Raw genomic sequence first — 22904 nt, forward strand, 5'->3', positions numbered from 1 at the left:
TGTACACAGTGAGTAAGTTAAAAACTAGGTCAAGGTCTAAACCGTACATGTGCATTTTAACAGGGCACTTAAAGTTGCTTGAGTTGTGTATCATGATTGTTATGTCTACATTCACTTTTATCGTTGTGAGGTAGTGCCTATATTTTAAATCAATCTGCATTTAAACTGTATCACCACATGACAAAGAATAGAAATGAAACCTGTAGGTTAAAGATGAATGGATTACCCAACTCAAACCAGTCTCAAGAGTTGGATGAATGATTCATATAACATAGGGAAATGCATGGTAACCAATTGCTGCCTGGGAAGAAGGAAAAATACATCACAAAAGTGGAAAGTCTGTGTGACAAATTGTCAACCGTAAAATGCCGATTTGTAATCAAGAAGTTACTTCAAGTGTGCTCCTTAAAATAATCAGATGTGGACACTGCATTTGCTTTCCACAAAGAAGATATTTCGTGTACCAATGAAAACAACATGCAGATGAATGCAAATGTTTCTTTATATACATCAAAATGACCGTTAGTACTGAGTCCAGTTACCACCTCTCAATTGGTAACCTACATCTTGGGTGGTCATGTTTGCAGAAAATACATCATTGCTATGTGGTTTCCTGCGTCCTAGAAATTGAAAACCATTGCAGCATGGTTTTGTGCTGTACAGCAAATGTGGTAAAAGATTATTTGAGTCTATGGAGGATAATTTTGGGTATGTCAGATGAGTAGTGGTAGTCTTTGCTGTGTTTACTGGTGACTAATCTCGGTATTAGTAATTGTGATTCATCAAACATCTCAATGATTTTCTTTTTTACGACTTAAACCTTTTTTTGCCTGCACATCTTTCCTTTACACCATTTAAAATATGCTGCATTATCATGCAGATACGCTCCATACCGGGACATGCACACATGGTGCTTTTTGTAGTCTGGACGTTTCAGTCGACTATATGTGTAACTAGCTCATGAAATAGAGCAGACGCAAGACAAAGTGATTAAATATCAAAGTTTCATTTCACAGCAATACAAACTCAATTTACATCAATAAATACAGAACAGCCATTCACAATACTGCCATAAAAAAATCCACGTACTATTTCTGATTTAATAATATATTATACTTTAGGAGTGTTGTCTCTGAAATCCATGAAAAAGATCAGAAATCCAGTCTATTTAACAGTGTTCTCAGAAGCTTTAAATCCAAGTAGATCCACTTAATGAGTTCCCACTTTTTAGCTTAGGTCCACACATGTGTTCACATAGAAGTCCTACAGTTTGTACATCCCAAAGGTTGTGGCTCCTTCCTCGTAGTTCACCAGTGAAAGGTCCTGTACCCAAAGGCTTAGCTGGTTTCCTTTCTCCAGTGTGATCAACTCTCCCTGTGTGGCCGTGCAGAGGCGAGGGATGGATGAATCTCTGTCGTTCAGGTTGCAATAGGCCTGCATCACCACCTTCTCCTTTCCTGTCTCATTATCCCTCAGCTTCACCCTGCTGACCAGTGGGCGCTTAGAGTCGCCTTTGGAGAAGGTCACCCTGGAGTAGACGTAGTAGTCACCAGGCTGCAGGATAGTCAGCCTACTGTTGTAGTAGGGTCTGATGTTCCTAAGGACTGAGTGGCTCATGTCCCACTGGAGATAACCCACTGGAGAGACAAGGGGAGAAGTTTAGGCAACATTATTGAGAATACTTTTACTCTTAACTTCTAAATAGGTTTTACTTATTTTACTTGTTATTTCGTTTTAAAAATCCAACATATGTAATTTTGAAAGTTTCTTACGTTCAGATTTCTGATCTGATGTGTGTGATTTCTGCTCAACTACCATGCGTGCCAAGGGTTTTTCAGAAGTTTCCTGCTTCTCTGATGAGATATAAGCAGCTGGAGAAGAGAAAAAACATCTAGTCAGAGACCGTTTTGAGATTGCATTTTTGTATGCAACGTTATGTAAAAAATTACTTTCAGGTAAGTAAATTAAATTAATAATAAATATAAATTATATATGTATATAAATTAAATGAACATACCTTTTCCATCACCTGAGGGAACCTGAAATGAAAGCTGAGGGAATAAAAAAAAGTAGAAGATAAGGAACAGGCAGTACTATATGTTGTAGATTTTCTTATGGATTTTACATGTATAATATTTATAATTAAATATCGCAGTGTCTTTGTTCACAAAATGCTCATCTTGTAACAAGACACTGAGAGCTGTGAATATCACACCTAAGTTGTTTGATCAAGGAAACGTGTTGCATTGCAACAAGAACTTTTTCTGTAGCAGTTTCATTGGTCTGACAGTTATATTTATACACTGAGCAAAATGTGTGAACTGTCAGAAGATCTAAACAGATCTATTTCAATACTCTAGTGAAAGCAAAACCATGGGCAGTGTGGTATATACATTTGCTTCATGTATTATAATTAATACAAATAATGTTAAACTTAATCAGTAGCTTAAGATTTAAAATAACAATTTGGCTTGTTTTCTTTAAGCAATCACCTTTATATAGTCTGTGCAAAGTAAAATATTTTAACTTGTAATGGCTTGGAATATTACTGTATAATTACTGTAATAATACACGCAGCAGTGCCAACTATTAGTACAGTAACTGTACTTAGTTAAAAGAAGGGGAAAAAAATAAGATATAAATATTTGTAATTTTTTTTTACCATTTTGTCTTTGTAGTACAGGTAGATGAATCCTCCGACCGACAGAAATAAATGCAGCAACACTACAGCAACCATAAACCGGACGAGGGACTTGCTGTGGCCTCGCGATGGAAGTGGAGCCGGGATGAGGACCGGCTGGGACGCGCCGAGGCGCGGAGGCACCGGCGGTGGAGCCATGCTGGTCTGGTAAGTGTTGATCATGGTAGAGAGGAGTGCTGTAACCTAGAGAGGCCTTGGCTCCGTGACATCCCATGCACTTCTGAACTGCTGCTCTCTCAAGCAACTGAGTTTGTCTCTCGCTACTTCCTGGAAGATGCAGATCTGTGACCTCTAGTGAGTTCATGTGCGGACAGTTTGTGTGCGTCTGACACTTTGCATTTTTTCCCTGCCTCTCTGTCAGTAGGTGCCCCTAAACGCCATACAATGCCATGAGGCCTTGTATCACTCATCATTTCTATGTGGCAATATTTCTATTTTTGGCCAATGAAAAACAAATTCGCAAGAAGTATGAATAATGTAGTATAACAAATAGTACCATATTTAGTTTTTAAAGTAGGCGACGTTACACATTACGTTACACAGAGCATTTCCTATTTTTTTTTTTTTACAGTTTTGATGCTGTGGGTATTTTCTGAGACCAACAGCATCAGCAAATATATGATTTACAGAGTAATACCGGAAGCAGGAAATAACAATTTTTTTTTTATGTTCACAATATTGATTTTATTATTTCAGTTTTTTGATTTACAAGAAATTCCGATGGAACGCTTTTAATTAACAAATTGCAATGACCAAAATCCAGATAATATAGCCTGTTGAAAGCTTGCTTCATCCCACTTCAATTCAACTTCAAAAGGTTTACAAATATACAATGAGGTCGTCAATCTTTCATCAACAACCGCAGAATATGTAAACTGCTTGGTTGTGGTGGAACGTTGGCCTGGAAAGGTATCCACTTCTGTTTTCAGTCTATACCCAGAGAGCCTGGTTAGCCTAATCTGAAACCTTTTTTTGTGACATTTTGAGATAGTGAGTTACAGGGTGCTGCATAGAATCATAATGCAACTTAGCAGATGCAACTATGTCGTTGTCATATGATGGTTTTGCCTATGTGAGGTTACAGACTATAGTTGGTGTAAGTCAGTTCTGCATTGCAGCTTTTTAGCTTCTGTAAACTTCAGAGCCTGAAACCCCAAGCCCAAGACAAGAGGTTGTCTGACCCAGTGTAAGTGTTTTAGGGTAAAAATTGAGCTTACATGAGCTACATATTTTAAATTGGTTAAATAACCCAACAATAAATGTAAAAGATAACACTTGGTCAAAACAATCCTTTGATACTGGTTAAAGGTAATCCAGTATTGCATCAGTGCTATGGTGACCCAAACTGGATAACGTTTTTAGAGTGGTCTTTATAACGATTTGTTTTGTGCTTTAAACCTCCTGAATATGAATAATATACTGATTACTGTGTTCACTAAAATGAAGTGTTTTTGGAGTAGGGAAATTAGGTTTCAGCAGAAACCAAATGGCATTCTGGGTGTTGTTGATCTGATTTAACCCAGCCATATGTCTGGAGGAATTGATCAGGAAGCAGAGGCGGAGAGCCTCAAGCGGACCGAGGCTACAGGCCACATGCATGGGAGACAAATATTTTGGAAGACTGATTCTTGTGTGAGAGAGTGGGCTCGCAGAGTCCCGGTGCTGACGAAGGACGCTGGAAAGCAGAGCTAGAGCAACCCCTCTTAGGCAGGAAAGAATACACTCATCCAGGTCTCATTCTCACGTTAAATGCATCACACAGGGAGAGGAGACCAACACCATTAATGTTACGAGCTAGGTTAGTCTTTAGTAGCTGTGTTCCTTTATTCTACGAGCCCAGGTTAGCTTAGCCTTTAAACAATACATACAGAATAGTCATATGTACATAATATATAAATACACTGAATATACAAAATGTCAATAAAGAAAATCCCAGAATTAACTTAATCAGTTTATTGTCTTAAAGTGTCCCTATGGTGTCAGACAATATGGGATCATTTTATTAATAGTATAAAGTTATGGTCTTGTAATTGTTGTATCAGTAGTTACACTAGTATAATTACTACTGGTATGCTGCTATTGAAATAAACACTCCTGTTTGCTGGGGTTACTGTTTATTTTGGAAAAAGTTGAAGATTAAGAAACAAAAAGACAGGATGATACTTCAAAATCCAAAACACCTATAGATGGTTTTGGTTTCTTGTAAACTGATAAGTAGGGGTGGATATTATTTAACATAAAAGGTAAAAGACATTCATTGCATCTGGATGTCTGTCAGAGAACTATGGACTGCTTTAACTTGGTCAAACCTGCATCAAACACATTTCACGTATTTTCAGAGCATACATTCAAAACATGTACATTGGCACTTGCATGTATTAAATATGCCTCAAAGCAGAGGCTGAACTATGGCACTGGGTTTACATTCAAATGTTTAAGAGTTGACAGTGAAATATATCTTTTTATGTAAAATCAATAGCAGGGTGTTGGGAAATTTGTGTCTCTTAGTTGCACTTCGGATTCTAGACATAATGATGACTCTTTTATGGATTGTAGTGGACAACGAGAGTGTGGCACTCATTGTGCCTGCTGCAGAGGGCAGTGCTTCTGGAACCGCTGAGGATCTGACGCTGTGAAGAGCTGAGGGAGGCTTGTCTGTGGACGGGGAAGAAACCAGAGAACCGTGTCCTTGGAGTTGCATGCTCCTCTTCTTGAACAGACAGGGGTTCCCCGCTGCACTTCATGAAGGCCACGAAGCATCTATAAAACTGTAAAAGTACAAAAGACTATGGTCCTATCTAGTAAGCATGAATTTGATGATTTTCAGAACTTAAGACATAAAGTTAAAACTGGGATTCATTTGGTTTGAAAATAAAGGCATCAAATATAGACATCTAGGTCACATTTAACCATTGTTTCAACAGCACTGAAAATCAGATAATAATTTTAAGTAGAACCTAACTACACAAAGACATTTCCAAGGATTCCCAAATGTCATCTGACCGGCAAATCATCTAATCAAAGCTTACTGGGTTAACTAAAGAAAAATCAGTAGGCACACATTGCATCTCACCCCATATATACAGCTGCACAGGAAAGAGAGCTCTCTCTAGTGTGCTGCATGTAGCACCTGATAAGTGGTGCTGAAGAGTCACTGAGCGTTACAGTAATAATCATAACTGAGACTGAGCTGCATCCTCAATGTCACAGAGGCCAGGGTGCCATTGAGTTCTCCTCTGTGGATGAAACACTGTCGCTTTCCTCCCTGTTTTATATTTAGATAAGGCTGAGCAGTCATATGCACTTCAACCAACAGATCTTACACAACATACTTCAGTCTGGTACCATTTGCAATAGTGAAAGTGATTCTGGGTCTGCCTTCATCACCACCCTGCCCTCAGCTCTCACCTGGTTGTTGAAGAACATGTAGACGACTGGGTTGACGACAGTGCTGAACTTGGCCAGGACGGAGGGCACCACGCTAGCCATAGGAGTGATGAGTCCCGACCTACCGAAGGTGGCCATCAGCGCCATGATGCCGTAGGGCATCCAGCACAGCATGTAACAGGACACCATGGACAACACCATCGCCAAAATGTGCTGCTCTCTGCGCTGAGCTGCCAGCAAATTGATTTTACCTACCTGGAGGCATGAAAGAGGAGGTTAAACCTGTCTTGACAATGATTTTCCTACTGACCTAAATACTAAGAAAAAGCATGGATCATGTTTGTGTCATTTGCAACATCGCTCTTTGAGTGTCTGAGGTAGGTAGAACCAGGTAGGCTATATGAAAAGTAGATAAGGTCAGTTTTAAAGTGCCTCTCCCACATGCATTGAGCATTTCTTTATTTAGTGCCCTCCAGTGGTAGTGTTACAAAAAGACACTGTGACACACAGAAATGCATGCCGAAACACTCTCTTGCCCCTCATGGCTGAAAGCAACAGATAGACTGATTCAGAGCAGATTGTTGTAATTTCTTTACAAACAAAAACTTGAACAATGTCAAAGAAAGAGGGTATTAATCACAAAAAAACAAATTCAAAACATTTTTACACATAGCTCACTTGAGTTCCATTTGCTGATGAAGGCTGTGAGTTGAAAGTTTTGAAAAGGCTATCAAGTGAACCATGAGTTTAGATTATTTTGTACGCAGTATAGTGTATAGTGGATTTAAAGTTTACTGGTGCTCTTCCATAAAGAGACAGATTAAAGCAATAGAAATATCGTTTTGTCCCTCAGATGGTTCAACCTCCCAAGACACTGGATCCTACATTTTCCCTAATGCAACTCTCTTTTATTCTTTCTTTTATTAGACCTTTCCTGTCTTGAGAGATGTGTGGCATCTTTCAAACATTACACCCCTAATGTTTAACGCTGGCTTTCTATTACAAATGTGACTCAGACAACAACAATTAGCCCTGATGATGTCAACAGTTTTCACAATTTAGAAAACCTCACAGAAGACTCATAATGACAAGTAAACTGAACTTAATGTGTCAAATCAGTGGAGCACTACTTTAATATCTACAAGGGCACCAACTATGCAAGTTCTTTTTTCATTTTGGGCCTTTTGCCAATTGTTCCCCCACTTATTTCCTAGACAAAATAATGGTTGAAAATGGTCGTGCAATAATTATTATGTATGTATTAAGGTTACACTGTAGTGTAAATTGAATCTAGAATACAACACTGGGTAGACTTGCAGTATAACTTGTTAATGACTGCTGGATCTATTAGGACAGATCCAACATGTATGAGTAAGTAAAGGTCATGTTACAGTAACCATAGAAACATGAGAAATACATGGTTGAAGTTATGCTGACAGCAGTGTGGCCACAATGTCCTGCTGGTTTCTCCTGATGTACTGAGGTCCTGTAGCTGTGGGCTAAAAATAGTCCATACATCATAAGCCAAGTGGTTAGAGCAGCATCTCATCTGTGGTGATTGTCACCTCCTCAGTATTGATTTCATACCCCTGTGGTCACAGTCTTGTGTAATTACCACTGTGATGCTCATCACTGCGCTTCATGAATAAATGAGCATGTGGGCCTGGTGAGGAAAGACCCTCCAGAGGTGAAAATCCTGCCCTTTCTGTAAAATGAGGCTCCTGCACATCTCTCACACACTCGATTACACTACCTTGTGTGATATGAGGTCCCCACCTCTGTTGCTCTGTCTCCTCAATCTGCAATCATGTAATACGTTTTCTGACAACGTTCAGTTAGCAATGATTTCTGCATGGCTGAACTTTTGTTCTGTTTGGATGATACCCACAGAATAAATCACACTATCAAAAGATAATACTCAATTCTGTCTCATCTCAACCATAAGATAATAATATGAAACTCAAGGAGTGCTACAGAATTTTGCTCAATTAAATAAATGGAAGTAAATTTTTTTTTTTTTCTTTTTTTTTTTTTTTTTTTTTTTTTTTTTTTTTATTGAATCTTTTGTTTGGGAATAAAATTGTATATTTTTGTTAGGAAATGTGTCCATTTGTCAATTTGACAACACAATTACAGTATGAAACAGTAGCTTTCAAATGAGTGTGTGTAGACAGCATCATCATTTAAATCTAAATACAATGCTGTCATGCAGAGAGAGAGAAAAAACTCCAAGCTTGAGCCACACTGAAGCTGTTGCTATAAACGTCATCGCTCCTTCTGATGTGTCACTTTAAGGCACCTTTTTTTTGAAGCCAGCAGAGGCTCCATAGACTGCTCAGTTTCTAAGAAAAGCCTAAGGTCTCAGTCACAGGGAGACTGGTGTGTGTGGCTGAGCCCCCATTCACCGGTACAGTAATGAAGTCTGCAAAGCTCTAATGCTTTGACTCCCTTGGGTGCATAGAGTTTAAAGGAAAAAAATGGAGGTGCTTATTATAGCAGGTATCCAATAGTAACAGGTTGCTTCCACAATCTAAATACACCTTCTGGGTAATTAATTGCTAGGAGTAGTAACTGCAAAGTGCACAACGGGGCCCAACACCAATTGGGAGCTCTTAATTGTCAATTATTTGTGTGAGCGGCAGGTTTATGTAAGCAATGAGTCACTGGAAACTGAGGGGGGGGGTCGTTGCCCTCAAGACACAGCCAGCAAAGAATGCACAAACTCTGCTGAAGACATTGCCCTCATTCCTTCTTCTGCTGGATTAATGTATTGTAAGATTGTAAACACAGCTGTGGCTTCTGGCTTGATGCTCCTTGAAATTAGCTTGAAAACACGTGACCAAGTGTTAGTAAGAGTCTGACACCTATCACTTGACCTCCGAGCCACGATCTTATGGCCTTAAGAACAGAGCCCACTTCAACTACTAAACAAAGTGGAAAACATGAATTCTAACGGGAGGATTTACTGTGGAAAAAGTAGTCAAAGCATGACAGACGTATAATTGAAAACACATTTCCTAACACCATTTGTATAATAATGACACTGGTATCTAAATTTAGAGATATGAGCTGTGCTATTAAGTGACTTTCTCATGTGTGCCGTTTTATAGAAGGGTGTTCCCATTTCCACTTACACATGAATGAGAAATAATATATGCATATATAATGAATACACAAATACAAAAACCTACAGAAGCAATGGCCCTTCATCAATCTTTGCATTATGTTTTCTTTCATACGATTCATGTTTTTTCGTGTTTTGTCAGTTAATTTGTGGATCAAAATAGTTTGCATTGTTAAGAGTGTAACAGAATAGTATGAACTCACCCTCCTGATTGCCATCAGGATCCGGCCGTATGAGTAGACCATGAGTAGAAGAGGCAGCAGCAGACAGAAGATGAAGAGACACAACACGTAGGAGACGCTGGTGGGTGAACGGAGGTGCCACTGGACGGAGCATGTGGTACCGGGTCCCTCGGGCCCATAGCTGCCCCAACCCAGGATGGGCGGCAAGGTCCAGAAGAGAGAGTAGAGCCAGGAGCCTCCGACACAGAGCCAGGCCTTCCTGAAGTTTGACATGTCGACCAGGGAGGAACACAGCACGGCGGCGTAGCGCTCATAGGAGAGAACAGACAACGAAACCAGGGACACAATCCCTTAAAGAACAAGACAGGAGGAAACAGAAAAGTAGATTACAAGATTCATCCTTATGAAGACCCCAGCAACTCTTTTTTGTTATATGTTCACTACAGGGGAAAAATCTAGATCTTCACGACAATCTCTACAGTGTTCAATATTTATCTAAGCATGTTATTATGGTGTCTGACTGACAGGACCTTACTGGCCAGCTCTGTGGCTGACTGCAGATCGCTTAAATGTGTGTGGGAAATCGTTTATATTTATTACCTTAAAACTTTAAAGGGTGAGAGACCTTCAAAGGAACATCCCACACAATTGTAGGATGATTAAGAGCTGTCATGTCTGATTTTCAGCCTTCTTGGCTCAATGGATGGCAATGCCGGTCTGTCGGTCAGTCCACCACTTTGGTCCAGACTGAAATATTTCAGCAACCATTTAATGGATTGGCATGGGATTTTGTACAGTCATTTGTGGTTCATACACACTGAATCCTAATTACGTTTGGTGACTTTTCCTGTGATGCCCCCATGAGGTTTAAATCTGTAGTTTTGAGAGAAATGTCTACTGGACTGGTACCATGACATTTAGGGCATACATTCAATGACCCCCGCAGGAAGACCTGTAATAACTTTGTTGATTCCCTGATCTTTCAAATAGCGCCACTACAAGTTACAAACAAATTCATGCAATACAATACAAATTTCAGTTTGTCCAATATGGCCAAATGCCTGCAAAACTAATGGCATTCCCATCAGCCTTTAACTTTCTGAATTCCTCAAAAATGTATGAGGAATTCCATTTAAATTTGTATTATTATGTAGGCCTAGCTTATAATGTCATGTAATGCCATAACTCCTTTGTTGATGTTCCTACCCAGGGACTGCTGAAGAAATAGACTGTCCATTCATTGTCCCGGTAAACAAACAAACAAACAAACAAACAAATTAAAACGTCCCACATTCAACACAAGCCGGTGGGAAACAAAAGTTAACAGACAAAAAGTTCTATATTTCTGCTCATCGCCACACGTCACTCACCAAAGAGGGAATTGGCGAACCCGTACCACTTACAGCCGTACTCTCCAATGAGCCATCTCCCGTGCAGACTCGCAGCGAAACTGAATGGTGTGCCGAAAACGCACACGAGGACGTCGCTCAGACTGATGTTCAACAGGATGACATTGATGGGCGTCCAGAGCGAGCGAAACTTTGCGAAGATGAGAAGAGCGAGGAAGTTGTTAAAGATTCCCGCAACTAAAATGAAGCCGAGGCATACTGCCACCACCGTGTGGCCGGTCCGGCTCAGCCCGCCGGCGACGGTGCTGAGGTTGGAGCTGGAGAGAGAGCTGTCTGCGGTGCTGAAATTGCAACCGCCTATGTGGACGACCATAGCAGTGAGAGGAGAGCAGAGGGCTGGAGAGAAGCACAAAGTCCTGCACAGCCCCACTACAGCAGCTCTACACGCTGCGAGGGCGGATTCATCACAGTTAGGCCTATTAGAGTGTGAAGAGAGTTGAGTGCCCTGTGCACTTCTTATACCTGCACCCATATATTGTAGGCTATGTAAACCCCCCACCCCTCTCTCTGCCACACACAAACACTCACTGTTTGTCTTTTTTTTCTCCAAATCTCTCCATTTATTATATTGAGTCCTTTTGATCACAATGGCCTGTGTAAATACAGTAAATCCCCCACATTTATTGCTTTCCAGTGAATGCAATGCCTTTCAAGGCGTTGTGCTGCGCTCATTTTGAGACGTGCCTCAAATTCGCATTGTTACAACGACTTTTATTGGCTTTTAGGATTTTTCATTGCAGATATAGGCCAGATTAAGTGATTTTCCAAAATAAAGTTGTCATATTCCATTCACGAGAGCATTTGTCAGGGGCGTTCCGCTCCAGAAATACACACTTTGGTTGCATGAGTTTGCTAAGCTGTGCGTTTCATATTCATTGTTGCTTTTTGTGCTTCTGCTCGGTTCAATTGAGCACAAATTAAGTCACCAACTAAGTTTCACATCTGTTCATCATTTTCTTTTCTGTACAGCCTTAACCAACTTCCACAGTAACTTTAACTGTTTTATCCTATTTAGATTATGAACATTCTGAAAAATGTAAAACACTATGGTATGACTTCAAAGTAGATAGCAGAGATGTATAGTATATGTAATCTGTAGTTATCTATAGTTATCTTCAACATGCAAAAACTGCACTATGGTCCTTTAAAACCAAAGTCTTTTTGGGCATTTCATTTTTCATCCAAATTAAAAAAAATTCACCCAGATGAAAATAAACCAACAATGGTAACACATTAAATAAAATCCTTATTAACCTTTATCTGACCCTGACACAGAACACACCCAACTTTCTTTATTCCTCTACACACACTAGATCTCTCAGTGTGTGTTTACATAATGCTTTACACCTCAGTCGCAGAGAAAATCACTGTAAATCTCAATTGCTATGGTCGCTAGTGTCAGCTGGAACCCACATGGAGCGATCATGAACACCCGATGCTCCTTATTCTCGCTTTGCAGTCAGTATCACTGGCTTGGACACATACACATGCAGTATGTGCCGAATGAGCTCTGTTAAAGCATTAATGCAGACCCAATTGCCTCATCCTCTTCCCCCCATGTGGGCCTCTGCTCAGCCTTATTATGCCTAATACAATGGAGGAAGACGGATTATGATTTCAAGTCTGCATGCCTGCTGAATCCACACCTTCTCCCCCGGAGAAATGCAAATTGTCTACTGTTTCTCACACCAGCTGCCAATCTGCTTTCTATACTTCCACAGGAAGAGCTGGAAAACATTGCTGTGCCTGAGCCTGCTGCCCCCGCGTTCCAACCCTGGATAAGCAGAGGAGGATGGATGGATGAATTAAATGGGTATTCTTAAATGCGAGGTCAGCCCAAAAGAACAAACTAGATCTGACTAAATATCAGTTGAAGAAGATCCAGCCAGATGTTTTGAAAAGAAGAGGTAAAAAGAAACACAAATCCTTTCTTGGGTCATTTACATATGATAAGATACATTCTACAACAAATACCAATGCTAATTTGCTATATCAATCTACTTCTTAAGTTTTTTACCTTCATCCCTCATCTGCAACACTTGGTAGAAATACCAAATCAGTTCTCTCTGTGTCTAGCTCTTTAGCTATTTTTGTGCAAAGTTGACATGACATGACATGAAATATTTGTTAGACATACTGAGCAAATCAATGGAAAGGTTAGAGAGTGGATGGGTAAATCCTTAACCAATGGATTGTAAGTATTAAAATCATTTCAGACAAATACCAATAGAATGCCTAAAAAGACTATGGTACAGATACTGAATGAGATTATATCACTGGATTGTTTTGTCAAGCGTCTATTGTCTGAGTTGGCGCTGAAATGCAGAATGACATTAGTGTGATGGGATTCAGCAGGAAAACAGGTCCTGTTTCCAGGACAGTTAATTAAAGTGTGTTAATGACCACAGTGAGTTAAATACCATCTTCAATAGGTTCCCAGTGCTGTCAAATGACAAATTACCACATGAATAGTGACATTACTGAAACCCTGGGGTAGTGTGTACTATCATGCACATGCAGACTTATTGTTTCAAAGTCTTATTATATTAGATGGTTTTTAAATAATAGAAGAATGAAAAGGCTACAAAATATTATATAATTGCAAGTATTCCAACTCTAGCTTTTTGGCCAAGCTACCACACAAACTTCAATGTAACACCACAACATTATGATTGTACAATAACCTTCTATACTCACCATACTTATTTCAATTCATTCTAAAGTGGAAATGCATGTGTGTACCAAATTTTGTAACAATCCATCCAATAGTTTTTAAGACATTTCACTGAAAACCAGAAATGTCAACCTAATGGTAACGCTAAAGGAAGGGTTCAGGGGATCACCAAAGTCAGTAGAAGTCATCATTTGGGGAACATGAATGTCTGTACGAATGTCATGTCAATCTGCTTTATGGGATTCCACCTCTTCTGGCTGAGTCTGACTACCAAAACCTGTGTTACTGATTCAGTAATTCACACTGCAGGAAGTAATTTGCAGAAGAGGGTGCTTCTGGTCCTGGGGAGAGGGCTGGAATAGCACTCATCAGCACAACTACACACTGTGGCAGACAATATTAGAAAGATTCAGTTGAACTAACCTTTCATTTGGCAAATCTGTAGTTGTTGATGAATGTTGAGGTGATCAAGGGACCATTGGAGTGGGCCAGTTGGTGATGCTAACATCTAGATGCTAACTGCAGAGTCAATAAATCCCAGGAAGGAAACAGCAGAGATGTGGACTTTTTAAGCCTTGGAAAATGTTGGTTCTCAGAAGACCCCTGCAAATGCAAACCTGTCATATTCCTGAGGATGTTATTGACCTGAGCCTGGACGCCTGTAAGGCTAAAAGTCAGTCAGCCAGATTCCTGAAGTGATCATCAGGCGTGGTAAAAACAATTTTTTTGCATCTTCTTTGCTTATGTGCACCAAGGGGTAGATATTGATGAATAGATGTTGTGCAGATCCAGCATGATGTCAGATGACAACATGCAGTCTATATACTGTTTAAAGTCTACATATTAACTGTGTAGGCATCCACATATGCTTTTGTGCATAATTTCTGCCAACAAAGGTGTTATGTGTATGTTCCTCAGTGATGACAGTTGAGGTGTTTCCCTGCTCTAACATGATCCCATTTTAAACATGGGCATTAGTCAATCCAATCCAATCCACTTTATTTATATAGCACGATTTTAACAAACACAAGGTTTCCAAAGTGCTGCACAAAAGATAAAACAAAGTAAATAGATAACACAATAAAAGCAGAGGTACCCACTATAAAATAAATGCAATAAAAAACAATTTAAATTGAATTAAATAAGTAAACATCAATTAAAATAGGCAAATATGCACATAACATCAACACTCTACCTGGTGTTAAAAGTCAAAGAAAAGAGGTAGGTTTTAAGAAGAGTTTTAAAATTAGACAGAGAGGAGGCCTGTCTAATGTGCAGAGGCAGTCCGTTCCAAAGTTTTGGAGCTGCAACGGCAAACGCTCGATCCCCTCTGAGCTTGAGCCTAGCTTTAGGCACCATCAGGAGCAGCTGGTCAGCTGACCTGAGAGATCGGCTAGGGGTGTAGGGGTGCAGCAGCTCAGAGAGGTAAGGTGCGGCAAGGCCATTAAAGGCTTTAAAAACAAATAAAAGAATTTTAAAATGAATCCTGACATGGACAGGCAACCAGTGGAGTGAAGCTAAAATAGGTGAAATGTGCTCATACTTTCTTGTGCCAGTTAAAAGACGTGCAGCAGCATTTTGAACCAGTTGAAGACGAGCAATGGAGGACCCACTAGCCCCTATTTAAAGTGCATTACAGTAATCCAGCCGAGTAGTCACAAAGGCATGGATTACTGTCTCAAAATCTTGTCTCTGAAGGATTGGTTTTATTTTTGCCAGCTGCCTTAACTGAAAAAAGCTAGACTTCACCACAGCTTTAATCTGGCTGTCAAATTTGAGATCACAGTCCACTTTTACCCCCAATTTTTTTATAATTGGCTTGCGATACTGTGCCAGAGAACCCAGATCAACTAGAGGAGTGGTCACAGAAGTACCACCAAAGACCATGACTTCTGTCTTTTCTTCATTAAAATTTAGAAAATTCAAAGACATCCAAGCTTTAATGTCATGTAAACACTCTAGCAGTGGGTTAACAGAGTAGGACTCTGTCTTTTTGAGGGGGACGTAGAGCTGGCTGTCATCAGCATAACAGTGAAAGGAAATCCCATGTTTCCTAAGAATGGAACCAAGAGGGAGTAGATAAATAGAAAATAAAAGAGGGCCGAGCACAGAGCCCTGTGGGACCCCACCTGAAAGAGGAGCAGTGGAGGATACCGAGTCATCAAGGCCGACACAGAAAGTCCGATGTGAAAGGTAGGACCTGAACCATTCCAGTGCTGTGCCACTGACGCCCACCCACTGCTCCAAACAAGCAATGAGGATATCATGGTCGACTGTATCAAATGCTGCAGTCAAATCTAAAAGTACAAGGATAACACAGTGACCAGAGTCAGTAGCTAAAAAGATATCATTAAAAACTCTTAAAAGCGCTGATTCTGTGCTGTGCAATGTTTTAAAACCGGATTGGAAAATTTCCAGAATACTTTGTTCATTTAAAAAGTCCATGAGCTGGGAATATACAATCTTCTCTAAGATTTTAGAGAAGAAGGGCAATTTGGAGATAGGCCTAAAGTTTGCCAAAATAGTAGGATCCAGCCCAGGTTTTTTTAATAAAGGCAGTACAACTGCATGTTTAAGAATTACAGGAACTACTCCGGACGACAGACTGCTATTAATAACCGTGAGACAAGATGGCCCAACAGTAGAAAAAACCTCCTTAAAAAATCGGGGCGGGACAGTATCATCCGGAGAACCCGAGGGCTTCAGATGACCCACAATCTCCTGCACAAGAGGCAGGGTCACAGGCTCAAGCGTGTCAAACACAGCAGGGCAGGGGACAAACACCGAAAGATCAGAAGCAGCAGGTGAACTAAGTGATCTGGTAGACGAGATTTTATCAATAAAATAGTGAAGAAAATTCTCACACACAGCAGGAGAGGCCTCAATGACATTCTGTGGTGCATTTAAAGCAGTGTTAATAACTTTAAACAACACGCGAGGTTTACAACAGTTTAGAAGAACAATGTCAGAGAAATATTTTCTTTTAGCCTCTTTCACTGTGGATTGGTAATGACGCCAGCGATCCCTCAATGTTTGAAAAGACACTTGCAATTTGTCCTTTTTCCACTTTCGTTCAGCTCTTCGACAATCCTGTCTGGCAGTGCGGGTAGCTTCATTCAGCCAAGGCTCTGATTTGGCTTTCTGCTGCCTGGTCTTTAATGGAGCCGCAATGTCTATAGCAGTTTGACAGGTGTCGAGAAACCATAAGTTAAGAGCCTCTGTATCCTCACACGCAGACTCGGGAATGACGCAGATTTGGCTGAAAACTAGTTAAGGCCTTGGCCTGATAATGAGCTGTTTGAGCACAGATACATGGAGGGCCACCTATTCCACCAATGCCTGCATCTGGCTTGGGGTCCATGGACCCTCAGGAACAGTGTGCTCATTTAGTAACACATCCATGGTTGATGCAGTACCAGATGGGAGGAAGCTAATATTAGCACAGCATCATCAATAATCCCCCCTCATCATGTGGAGATGGCTACTTCTCCATCTGTGGCCATGAAGGGTGTCTGCAGTAAAATGTGGATAGTGGCATCATGTATCTCTGACTCACTATGAAAAACAATATTAGACTCATCGATTTAACATGTGTTGCAGATTAATTATATGAGGGTCATTTAAAAAATGTTATATAAACAGGGCAGGAATTTCCCAGTTGCTACGAGGGTCATGGCCACCCAGCCCCCTCAGTTTGGCCTTATGTCCCTCAAAAAAATTATATGTGCTGAGGCAACAGAGGCCTTGATGCCCCTCCCATACTGCTACAGATGATTTCGTTGTTTTCTCCTCTGCCTCTTTCCTGTCAATGCGGTTTAGTGTTATACATGAATATGCATATGGAGTCTTTACCTCAGATTCATAAAGCTGCACATACGCCTTGTTCTGTTTTATAAATTTGAATCATTGTGGAGCTGTGCACACACACACGCTTCATTTCCACTCGTGCAATTCGCCATGAATTGACATAGAAACACCTTTAAACTCTGTTTGCATATTGATACTTGTGCTGCTTTACCACTTATTAGACCTGTCAGTGAGAAATACAGCAAAAAAGTGCAGTTTCGCCAGTGTCACATACTACTAAAGGAACGATTAAGTATGCCATTACCAGCAGACTGTTAAAACTGAAGTATATACTCAAGCAATACATCACAAATGTAAATCAACAGTACCTCCTTCACTCAATTTAATATTGTCATGTTTAGGCAAATTATAATTATTAAATATTTTAGTGTTAAATATATTTTCTACATTAGACCTCGATACTATATATGAGCTCCTATGTTTTTCCTCCTAACTGTACCTTAACATCACTTGCCATCATTCAGAATTATTTATCCAACGGTTCATTTTTTTAACTGTCTGCCTCTGGGGGGTTGAGTGTGTCCATTAAACTAATTTCTCATACTCAGAAATTCTTGCTAATCTAGTATACATCAGAGCAGAGGCGGATCTAGAAAAATATTTATGGGGTGGCGAGAGGGGGGCAGGAATTTTTGGGGTGGCAACATATGGCAGATGTATATATATACTGAATTTAATCACAGTTATCACAGTTTGATGAGAAATAGTATGTACACACTACAAAAGGGCACAGGCTGCCATTTACAAACTCCAGACAAACTTAATCTCATGCAATCAATGTCCTGCATTTGAGGTTTCATGTGAAACAGTTCATATTAGGAATAAGTGACCATACAATGTGATCTCACTTAATAGGAGATAGAAGTATGATAGAAGTAAGGGGCATTATCACAGGAAAGGCATTAAGGTTATTCACAGGTGATGAGTGGCAGATGTGTGAGAGGGGAAGCAAACAGTTGAGATTCGCGCTCGTAAATTGTCAAATTGGCCATAATTTTTAATTTGTTGCTGCAAACTGGGGTGGCAGCAGGGGTGGCAAGGCTTTCTTTTAGGGTGGCATTTGCCACCATATGCCACCCCGGTAGATCTGCCCCTGCATCAGAGCATCTTTCAAGTACACAAAATCCACTTGGATTGCACAACATGCTCAATTTTACGCTACACTTAGTATGAATAGTAGGATGCAATTTCGAGCAGAGACCTGGTCTTGTTTTGTTTTTCAATAAGATGTGATTATTTTAAAATGGACAGTGTTCTACTGGACTAGACTTTCCTAGTTCATGACCTACTTTCATTCTTAACTTCCTCTTGACTGAAATAAACTTCAACTATCTTGTCTACGTCCAATATTGACACCTTTCAAAAAGTGCCATAGGAGAAGAACTTTAATAAACCTCACAAAGCCTCAAGTGAAGTTCTTCTCAAGGCGTGAACGTGCTCCAATAATGAACTGACCACTGAGGTAATTCACATTATGAGTATGTTAGGTAACCATCTGTGTTCAACAGTGAATAATGTTTGAGATTTTTTGTTTGTCTGTTCAGATATTTATTTAAGTTATGATTCCAATTTTGTACAGTGCATTCCACAAAAGTTTAAGATTACAGAAATAAGTCATTAACGTAATATCACAATCCTTAATTTTGTTTTGTTTTTACATATGAAATATTCTCAAAGCAACACAAGCTTATATAGGGTAAACTAGATAGATATTTGCATCAATATTTATACACTCACAAATGTTCACACTTTGACTTACAGTAATGCTGGTCTATTTACTGGTGCAGGCCCACTAAGTGAAGTGCCTGATAAAAACACAAGAAAATGCCCTTCATCCAACATATACAGTGCTTTGAAATCTTTGAGAGGAGCGACAGAGTTGAAGAACAGGTTTGTCAAAGAGTGTTCCCTTCCAAAATAGTTGTTGCAGTTAGTACATGCTGATGTACTGAGGTCATTTCACTGAAACAGGAAGTGCTGCAGCGTTTCTTCTGTGTATATGACTTTCAGTGAGGCCTGTTTGACAAAAGATTATCTGAGATCTGAACAGAAAGCCGGGCGTATGTGGTGTAGTTGAAGCTGTTCCATGTCTCTGCTGCTCCAGCCACTCTCTCTTCAATACCAGTACAAGTCCTTCTTGTCCAGATGCCGTCCTGACAGAAAGGAGACAAAATGAGTTTTAAGCAGCTCTAATGGATGCACAAGAACAACTTTGTAATTAAGTACGCCAATTAAAAATGAGCTGTAATACATATATTACATCATTTTCACGCTGTAGGAATAAGATGCACAAATTCCTGAGTGGTTATCAAGAAACGAGTCAGGAACAGGTAATTTAGAAATACCTAACAAGTTTTCAAGTAACTCTTAGATAATTAAATAATAGGGTGTCTATTCTAATTATAAGCTACATATTTGTAAACCTGGCACATAATTATTTACTATTTATGTGGTAAGTGGTAATGCATCATTATTGTAACAAACGGGTGTGAATATTAGTAAACGTTTTTAAGAGTTTTTATTAACTAGTTATGCTTTCCAGTAAAAACTCAGTTGGTAACTGTAAGTGATGCCTGTACTTTACCTGAAGGGACAAAAAGTTAGAAACACATATGTACATGACAGGGAAGTAATGGTTAGTAATTGGTTATGTGCCATTTAGCAACTGGTTCAAGGCAAGTTGACCCTGATGACATTACCAGGGGTTATTTTCTCAGACTTTGGAAAGCTTCTCCAAAGCTATTAGCATAGTACCTCATACTTTAGTTATCAATAAACAAATAATTATCTATTATAAGGTCATTGATTTGTTTCTTTATAAAAAATACAAAGGTTTTGTGCACCTTTTTTTATGTAAAAAGCAATTTTTTGCATGTTATTGGTTGCAAGACATTTTTAAAGATGTTATATTGCAGCTGAAGGCCTACCAGGTTCAAAGCCTACAGCAGGGTCCACGGAGTCTCTATATCCTTGAGGCACCGTCCAGCTGGAATGCAGTATTGGCTTGGAGCTGGAGGCCATGCTGGGTCCCATCTCAACCCGGTCACTATCCAGCAGGTTGAGCAGGGATGTGGTGTACTGCTGTCCCGTAAGATTCAACCCTTCTGGGGACAGAGAGTAGGTAATGGACGGCAACCCCAGGCCCTCTCCTGCCCTGGTTGTGAACGAGTTCCAGGAGCCAGGAGCGTTGTCTGCAGGGCTGAAGTTAAGGAGACGTCCTGCTGCAGGAGGGACCTGTGACTCTGAGTAACAGTCAGGAGCACTCCTCTGATGGTGGCTGGTATCCTCTGCGGGGAAAAAAGAAAGAAGCCATGTAGTAAGGATGAATGGGATTCATTGTCCTGCTTTTAGTCAGGTAGGTCATACACTGTTGATTTTTTGTGCTTACCCAATTTAATAGTTTTACGAATTGTCTTTGTCTTTGCTGCCGGTGCCTTGGCTTTACAGACTTTGCTGAGAGCACGGGTGAAGTGAGCATCCACCATGCTGTTGATGTCCCCATGAAAGTAAGTCAGGATGAAACAACGAGAATGCTCCTCCACCTTCACAGCTGTGGGACTGTCTGTTCTGTCCTCCATGGGTCAGCTGTGACAAAACAGGTTGTTAACTCTACAACATACATGCAACAACAGATTTTACATGTCTGCTTTTTATTTACAGTGTGTCTGTAAATAAATAAAAAAGACAACTTGATCCATAATGTAGCAGTCCACATTTTCAGTTGGTCTTTCTTTGCATATAGTGATGACATAGTTTTTATGTAGCCTATGAGCCCTGAAACCCCTAAAACCTTATTCTCTTGGATGCCAAATTTGGAAGCAATTTAAAATGAATGTCGTCTGGAAGACTCACTGCTGACACTGCTGTAAAGTGATGTTATTTACTTTTACTTTCATTTTAGTACATTCTATGGCTTAGTATTAACATTATACTAACAATGCATGAAAATCACATAATGGTGCACAATACATTGACATTTGGAAGAACTAACTAAGAAAATGGGCATTATGGTTGGGCATTTTAAAGACTTAATAAGAAATATATTCTGTAGGCTTGCACTGCAGGGTGTTTAACCCTTGTGTGGTGTTCATATTTTACTTACACAGCCAATGTTCCCGGGTCTGGTGGACCCACCACATTATTAGGCTTTTAAATCAATACGGCCATAACAATTGTAAAATTCTTAACGGCTGTTTACTTTAGCTCATTATATACATAATTTATGGTTCATATTTGCCATTTACCCCTGTGAGATCACATTTATGATCATATGATCATTTTCGTTTTTTGTAACAAAACAAGGAAATTCAATTATAAAAAAGGTAAAAGAAATAGAAACGATTTTCAAAGATTTTTGATCATTATTGGTGCTTATTTCTTAGAACTTAATTAAAACAGGTGAAAGTGCTTGAAATGTAACAATTTAGTAACTTTGTGTGGGAATAGCAGGTGCAGAAAGACAACATAGTTTCATAGCACCTACAATTAAATACACTCGGGTCCAGTAGACCCAAACACCTCATATGTAATAGTTATGTGTAGGGGGGGGTGTACCGTGTGCAGTCAAATAAGTTATTTTTATGCTCTTCACAGAAAATGAGACAAGGCCAATGAGTTTTAGTTATAATAAATAATAAATAGCATAATTGTTCTTTTAGCAAACATTGAAAATGGGTCCCACAGACCAGAACAACACACAAGGGTTAAATAAGCGTTCTGAAATTCATAATGAATGTTGCTGATTTGGTGGAAAACATGATGCCAGGAATAAAGTGTAAATAATCACATTACATCCATCCTGTAGCAGATTGGAAAAAAAACACTTGGTAAGTTAATTGAACTGCTGGTTGTGAATAAAGAACCAAAGCACTGAGTTAGTTATATTTCAAGTAACTTGCTTCTCTTACCTGGCCTAATGAATGACCGAAGATAACCAGGGAGTGTGTCCTTGCATTAGTTGATCAACGCTTATGTGTTCACTAACATGAGCAGCAGCCGAAATTGTTGGAAAAATGTCAATCAATGTCATCAACTTTCCTATCCTCTACGGACAAAATATTTTGCTCACTGAGCCTCCAAAGTTACATGGTGTGTTAGACTGGGAGGGCGTCTGTTCATAGCTGTCTGCGGTCAGAAGGCAGCTATGAACAGAATGTCATCCAGCAAGTTCCTCCAGAACCTGACTGACACCTTGTTAAAACATTCCTCAGCAGCACTGTCAAACAGTTAGACACAGTTAAAAACAGCTCCGAGTTGAATTGCCTGTAACGGAGGTTACATTTAATATTATATTCTTTAAACTTCAACATGGATATTACAACATAAAGTGTAACCTCATCAACATGTTACCTATTACAAAAAATATATATAAAATCAGTGGTGCTCTAGATGGGTTTAAATCTTCACATAAAAAAAAACAATACTCAGAGGCTCACAAAACTCACATTCATAGTTTATTATCATTGACATTGAGTATATCTTTAAAAAATGTCTTCAAAGGAAACATCATGAGCAGGTAAACTTTCATGCAGCTGCTGTACAGACACATGGTTTCATTAAA

General features: G+C 39.7%; 3 protein-coding genes across 3 annotated transcripts; all 3 read right to left on the reverse strand.

Annotated features, from left to right (window-relative positions):
- Positions 1–506: 506 nt before the first annotated feature.
- On the reverse strand, positions 507–2911 carry cd40lg (CD40 ligand). The gene is made up of 4 exons (XM_039813789.1): positions 2663–2911; positions 2018–2051; positions 1773–1871; positions 507–1637 (listed from the first exon to the last, which is right to left on the reverse strand). Exons 1-4 carry the CDS (start codon positions 2861–2863, stop codon positions 1264–1266), a joined length of 708 nt encoding a protein of 235 aa, XP_039669723.1. The 5' UTR covers positions 2864–2911; the 3' UTR covers positions 507–1263.
- Positions 2912–4798: 1887 nt separating this feature from the next.
- Positions 4799–11213, reverse strand: tmtops3a (teleost multiple tissue opsin 3a). The gene is made up of 4 exons (XM_039812723.1): positions 10765–11213; positions 9416–9744; positions 6110–6343; positions 4799–5469 (listed from the first exon to the last, which is right to left on the reverse strand). Exons 1-4 carry the CDS (start codon positions 11114–11116, stop codon positions 5245–5247), a joined length of 1140 nt encoding a protein of 379 aa, XP_039668657.1. The 5' UTR covers positions 11117–11213; the 3' UTR covers positions 4799–5244.
- A 7663-nt stretch (positions 11214–18876) lies between these two features.
- On the reverse strand, positions 18877–22430 carry vgll1 (vestigial like family member 1). The gene is made up of 4 exons (XM_039812764.1): positions 22252–22430; positions 20733–20929; positions 20272–20631; positions 18877–19497 (listed from the first exon to the last, which is right to left on the reverse strand). The coding sequence occupies exons 2-4, from the start codon at positions 20920–20922 to the stop codon at positions 19460–19462; spliced, it is 588 nt and encodes a 195-aa protein (XP_039668698.1). The 5' UTR covers positions 20923–20929; positions 22252–22430; the 3' UTR covers positions 18877–19459.
- Positions 22431–22904: the final 474 nt, after the last annotated feature.

This window comes from Perca fluviatilis, chromosome 10 (genome assembly GCF_010015445.1).
Source record: "Perca fluviatilis chromosome 10, GENO_Pfluv_1.0, whole genome shotgun sequence".
In the NCBI taxonomy this organism is placed as follows: domain Eukaryota; kingdom Metazoa; phylum Chordata; class Actinopteri; order Perciformes; family Percidae; genus Perca; species Perca fluviatilis.